Below are 2,976 nucleotides of genomic sequence, written 5' to 3' on the forward strand. Positions count from 1 at the left end.
ACATACATACATACATACATACATACATACATACATACATACATATATATATAGATATATATATATATATATATAGAGAGAGAGAGAGAGAGAGAGAGATATATATATATCCCACACTCTGCTCACCCTTCTCCAGCAACTCCGACACATGGGTCTTCAACAGCTCCTGTCTCATGATGGCACACACAGGCACCCAAGTGTCTGTGTGAAGATAGTCCTCAATGCGGCTCTGTTCCTGTTGCATGCGCTTGCTGATGTACTGCAGATACTCTGGGACGGTGAGTGTAGTGACTAATCGGCGGCCCTCGACCGCATAGTACTCCTGGGTGGCCTCGAGGAAGGCTGTCTGGAAGGACGTGTACATCTGCACGTGGAGTGATGAGTGAGTTAGCAAGGAGTGAGATGGTTGATACGCTCGAGTGTACAATGAGATACACGGTCTAATAAGACGTGTACATCTGCACGCGGGGTGATGAATGAGTTAGTAAGGAGTGAGATGGTTGATTTGCTCGAGTGTACAATGAGATGCACGGTATAATAAGACGTGTACATCTGCACGCGGGGTGATGAGTGAATTAGCAAGGAGTGAGATGGTTGATACGCTCGAGTGTACAATGAGATGCACGGTCTAAAAAGCCGTGTACATCTGCACGCGGGTTGATGAGTGAGTTAGCAAGGAGTGAGATGGTTGATACGCTCGAGTGTACAATGAGATACACGGACTAATAAGACGTGTGCATCTGCATGGTCTAGCAGCGAGTGTGCATTTACATGTTCGGTGATGAGGAAGTCGTGAGTACGCGAGATGAGCTATACTCGCAGGTGTGGATCTATGCATCTCTAAGAAGACGTGTACATCTGCAGGTGTGGTATTAAGTGGTGTATGTGTCAATAACATGATACATTTGTTAGACGTATAGCTATAGCATACTGACTCGAACGACCCGTACACGCACGTCTACACATGTGCGAGGAATTGGATCCTGTGTCAGAGACATACGGACTATCCCAGGCGTAGGACTGATACACACACAACCGAATCCAATACATGTGAACAAAGTGCACACGACGCATAACCTACACCCAGAGGGAAGTAGGGGCCCTTCCGGTTAGACCATTAAGGTGATACAGGACCGTTGCGGGTGCATATGAGCTGCACGGCTGCCATGTCATGTGCGCATACAGTTGCGTGTTATACTGCCTCTGAGAGCCCAGACTACAGCGCCATAGGCAGAGGTGGCCGTGTTCAGTAAACGCCAAATGATCCTTATCGCGCATGCTACATGCCAAGCGCGTGAGTTAACCAAAGGCACCTCAACGTGTCCAGCATACCGTTAAACAGCTGAACATGTCGCAGATATTCCGAACGATCCCGCGGTCGATGCTGCGGTCGTCTCTGTGGCAGAAAGGGTTGGCGTAGGATATAAGAGGCAGATAGCACGTGTACTGGCGGATGGAGTGTGTAGGGTTTTTGGGCGCAGGGTTTTGAAACGGTCTGGTGTATTCGGTGAAGCCAAAGGAGGCTCCTGGATAGTAAATCGAATCATTGTGTGTACGACCATTCAACGAGTGATGCAATTGATACAATTGATAACGTGTCCCGAATTCATCCGCACGACGCCTCAGAAACTCATCAACACAGCCACAACGGCGAAGCATGTCACCACCAAGAACCACGCTGTTCTGTGCACACACCTCTCCCAATGGACACCAACTGTGAAGGTAGCAATAAACGTATACGCTCACAACGTATTAGATACATACTCCACACCTCAGCAACAGGGCAACACACCAGCATCACCAAACGACCACGCTTCATGTACACACACCTCTCTCAATTGATTAGCACTAAGGAGTTAACAATAAAACCTACTCAAGTACATGTGCACACACCAGCAACACAACACAATACAACAACACGCCAATGTCACCACAAGACCACGCTTCACGCGCACACACCTCTCTCGGTTGATCAGCACTGAGGAGTTAGCAATATACCCTACTCAAGTACATGCGCACACACCAGTAACACAACACAATACAACAGCACGCCAATGTCATCGCAAGACCGCGCTTCATGTGCACACACCTCTCTCGGTTGATCAGCACTGAGGAGTTAACAATAAACCCTACTCAAGTACATGCGCACACACCAGCAACACAACACAATACAACAGCACGCCAATGTCCCCACAAGACCACGTTTCACGCGCACACACCTCTCTCGGTTGATCAACATTATAAGCCGTGCAATCATCCGATCGCGTAAGATGGGTTGGTTAACGATCTCTTTACGGAATAAAGCAAGGCCCAGGTCCCTACACAAGACAAGAAAGTAGAAGAAACATGGTAGGTTGTACTACAGAGACAATATGTATATGTGTATGTAGACGTGGATAGAATCAGTACACGTGGATTGGTAAAGAAAAATGAACGTATCAGAAAGAATTAAAAACGTATCAGTTTTCATAAACCAGTTAGTATGTGTATATGTATGTACAAGATGGTAGACATCGGTAAACACGGATTGAAAATGAACAATTAACGTACAAATCTATATAATAGATACTATATACATATGTTAAATTAAATATTAATCCATATATATATATATATACATCCATACATACATACAAATATATATATATGCGTGTGTGTGCGTATCACTTTATGTACGTATGTATGTATGTGTGTATGCAGATATATATATATATATATTACATATATATAATACACACACGCGCACACACGCACATACACACACACACACACTCTCTCTCATATATATATATATATATATATATATACAAATTTATGTGTGTATATGTATGTATATGTATACGTATAAGTATATGTCGATATATACACACATACACACACACACACACATATATATATATAATACAATATACAATATATATATGTACATTATATATATGTATATATATACATATATATATATATATATATATAATA

The 2,976-nt window shown here is 43.3% G+C and overlaps 1 protein-coding gene across 1 annotated transcript in view; it reads right to left on the minus strand.

Annotated features, from left to right (window-relative positions):
• The window catches only part of SARC_12549 (hypothetical protein), a gene marked incomplete at both ends in the record, with an annotated part of 4,073 nt that extends 3,709 nt beyond the window's left edge, over positions 1-364 (minus strand). The window contains one exon of the mRNA XM_014293342.1: positions 127-364. Coding sequence (XP_014148817.1) covers positions 127-364 — 238 coding nt within the window. The remainder of the gene's footprint in view (positions 1-126) is intronic.
• Between the last annotated feature and the right edge of the window lie 2,612 nt (positions 365-2,976).

Source organism: Sphaeroforma arctica, assembly GCF_001186125.1.
Source record: "Sphaeroforma arctica JP610 unplaced genomic scaffold supercont1.2388, whole genome shotgun sequence".
NCBI lineage: Eukaryota > Ichthyosporea > Ichthyophonida > Sphaeroforma > Sphaeroforma arctica.